Source organism: Fukomys damarensis, unplaced genomic scaffold, assembly GCF_012274545.1.
Source record: "Fukomys damarensis isolate Sample0158 unplaced genomic scaffold, DMR_v1.0_HiC HiC_scaffold_19, whole genome shotgun sequence".
Taxonomy (NCBI): domain Eukaryota; kingdom Metazoa; phylum Chordata; class Mammalia; order Rodentia; family Bathyergidae; genus Fukomys; species Fukomys damarensis.
In genome coordinates this window covers 735,116-737,753 of record NW_022900931.1, presented here as the reverse complement: position 1 = coordinate 737,753, position 2,638 = coordinate 735,116, and the positions used below count along the sequence as shown (strand labels likewise).

The 2,638-nt window shown below is 58.6% G+C and overlaps 1 protein-coding gene across 1 annotated transcript; it reads left to right on the top strand.

Annotated features, from left to right (window-relative positions):
* Nucleotides 1-2: 2 nt before the first annotated feature.
* Pim3 (Pim-3 proto-oncogene, serine/threonine kinase) lies at nucleotides 3-1,994 on the top strand (the record flags this gene model as incomplete). The annotated part of the gene is made up of 3 exons (XM_010634491.2): nucleotides 3-225; nucleotides 665-841; nucleotides 920-1,994. Coding segments are annotated over 3 exons (588 nt in total), but the record flags the coding sequence as incomplete, so codon positions are not given.
* Between the last annotated feature and the right edge of the window lie 644 nt (nucleotides 1,995-2,638).

Genomic DNA, 2,638 nt, shown 5'->3' with positions numbered 1-2,638 from the left:
ACCTCTTCGACTTCATCACGGAGCGTGGCGCTCTGGACGAGCCGCTGGCGCGCCGCTTCTTCGCGCAGGTGCTGGCTGCCGTGCGCCACTGCCACGCCTGCGGGGTGGTGCACCGCGACATCAAGGACGAGAACCTGCTGGTGGATCTGCGCGCGGGCGAACTCAAGCTCATCGACTTCGGCTCAGGCGCGCTGCTCAAGGACACTGTCTACACCGACTTCGACGGTACGCAGTGCGGGCGGGGCGAGATAGGTGCGGGAAGCCCGCGTGACGCAGGGCCGGGTCGGGGACGCCCCTGCCCGCTTGCGCGTGTGTGTGTGTGTGTGTGTGTGTGTGTGTGTGCTCGCGCGCGCGCGCGCGCGCACGCGTAGTGCATGCGAGGCAGAGATCCCCGCATTGCAGAGCTGGGGAAGCCGGGGCTTCCTGCCGCCCCCTCCCTTTCTCTGTCTCGGGTGGAGTGGAGGGGGGGACTTGGTGGCCCTATGTCGCATCTGTTTGTTGTGAAACCCGAGCTTTGGCTCATGTGACCGCTTTTGCTTCCCTGCCGCCCTGCCCTGCTGGCGCTGGGGTTTTTCCAGGGTGATGACAAGCAGGATTTTGAGGCTAGCCAGGCAGAAGTTAATGATTTGGAGTACACAATCTTGATTATCCTGTGTACCTTTAGGAACTCGGGTGTACAGCCCTCCAGAGTGGATTCGCTACCACCGCTACCACGGACGTTCAGCCACCGTATGGTCCCTGGGCGTGCTGCTCTACGACATGGTGTGCGGTGACATCCCCTTTGAGCGGGATGAGGAGATCCTACGGGGCCGCCTGTTCTTCCGGAGGAGGATCTCCCCAGGTACCTGAGGGAGGGTCTTCTCAGGAGCAGGCAGCGCCCTGGGGGCCAGGGCTCTCCCTGACACTCCTCTCTCCACAGAGTGCCAGCAGCTCATTGAGTGGTGTCTGTCCCTGCGGCCCTCAGAACGGCCCTCCCTGGACCAGATCGCAGCCCATCCCTGGATGCTTGGGGCAGAGGGAGGCGCTCCTGAGAGTTGTGACCTTCGGCTTTGTGTTCTGGATGCTGAAGATGGGACCAGTACCACGTCTAGCAGTGAGAGCTTGTGAGGAGGGACTGGGCTCCCTGGAATACAGACTTCTGCTGCCTGATTCTTCTTGCACAGCAGTGACCTCTGACTCCTGGTGACCTCTGCCCTTGGCACCGGGCCTGTTTCCTTTGCTTTGAGTGCCTTTTTGAACGCTGCTCCATAGGACTGGGTTTTCTCGAGCTCTTCTGTCCAAAGACTGCTCTGGGCAAAGCGAGGTCCCACCTGCATTGGGTGGATACTTGAACCAGAGACCCCTGCAGTGCTGCTGGGTCCAGGAGGCAGCCTTCCCGTGTGACCTTGTCTGGCCTGGAGTACCCATTGTGCCCACCTCCTGCCCTTTCACGGTGTCCTCCGGGCATGCCCACGCACAAGCAATGCAAGTTGGGCCTCTGCCGGCCCACCCATGCCTCAAGAGCTGTGTCCTCACGCTATCGTCTTATTTATGATGTGATTCCTTGGAGCGCCCCGCCCATTGGGGCTATTTATTGTTTAATTTATTTGTTGAGGTTACTTCCTTCTCCAAGCAGCCCTGCCTCAGGCCTCTGGGGCCTGAGGAGAGGAGAGGGGGGCTGTTTGACCAGGACCCAGGTCCTCATCCCTGCCCTGGAGCAGGTCCCCCACCCCATCTCTTTGGGAGGAAGAATTGTACAGTGGTTAATTTAAGGGGAGTGGGTGATCCCTACCCTGGGCACTCTGCGCTGAGGGTGGGTTTTAAATTATTGACAGTGTACAGTCTGCTTGCTGGCTCTGAAAGTTGGGGGTGGAAGACAGAGTCTCAAGCCCTTAATTTATTTTAGTGGCTGTGTTTCTGTGTCCCCGGTGTGAGTAGGCATCGGGAGTGGGGGGTTCTTTCAGTTCAACAGTGAGATGTCTGGAGATCATATTTTTTATACAGGTATTTCAATTAAATTCTTTTGTATATAACAGGTGTCTTTTCTTCTGGAGTTCAGGTCCATAGGTATCTTGTGTGTTTCCTGTGGGACCTCGCCCTGGGAGAGCAGAGGGCTGTGGGGAGTGGGTGGGCACAAGGGAACAGCCTGCCTAGATGGCTAGTCCTGACTCCACTGTGCCCACCTTGCATACCAGACAGGTCAGTGGGTGGGCAGCAGCTCCATGGCTAGGACTGGACTCTGGCAGAGCCTCACTGGCACTTTCACCCTGAGGAGGGCAGAGTATCACAGCAGCGAGGTCTTTGTACCCACCCAGTGACAGGGATCTCGCGGCTGGCCCGGCGCATGGGCCAGGTTTTTTTCCTGAATGCTAGCAGTGAGGTCCAGGTCCCCTCTCCTGTCAACCCAGCCTCCTGCCCATCCCTGCATCCCCTCCCCTGGCCGCCTTCCCCACATCCATCCACCTGCCCATCAGTGATCACACTGAGTTCATCTTTAATAGGGCTGCGTTAAGCCCTGGGAGGCCACCCTCCCGCTCATGCTGAGTCACCTAGTCTCAGCCTGGGTTCATTGGGAGCCCAACAGCAGGAACATGGTGGCTCTTTGGGGTTCAAAATGTTCAGAGGGTGGCACTGAGACACTGCAGAGGTCAGGAGGGGA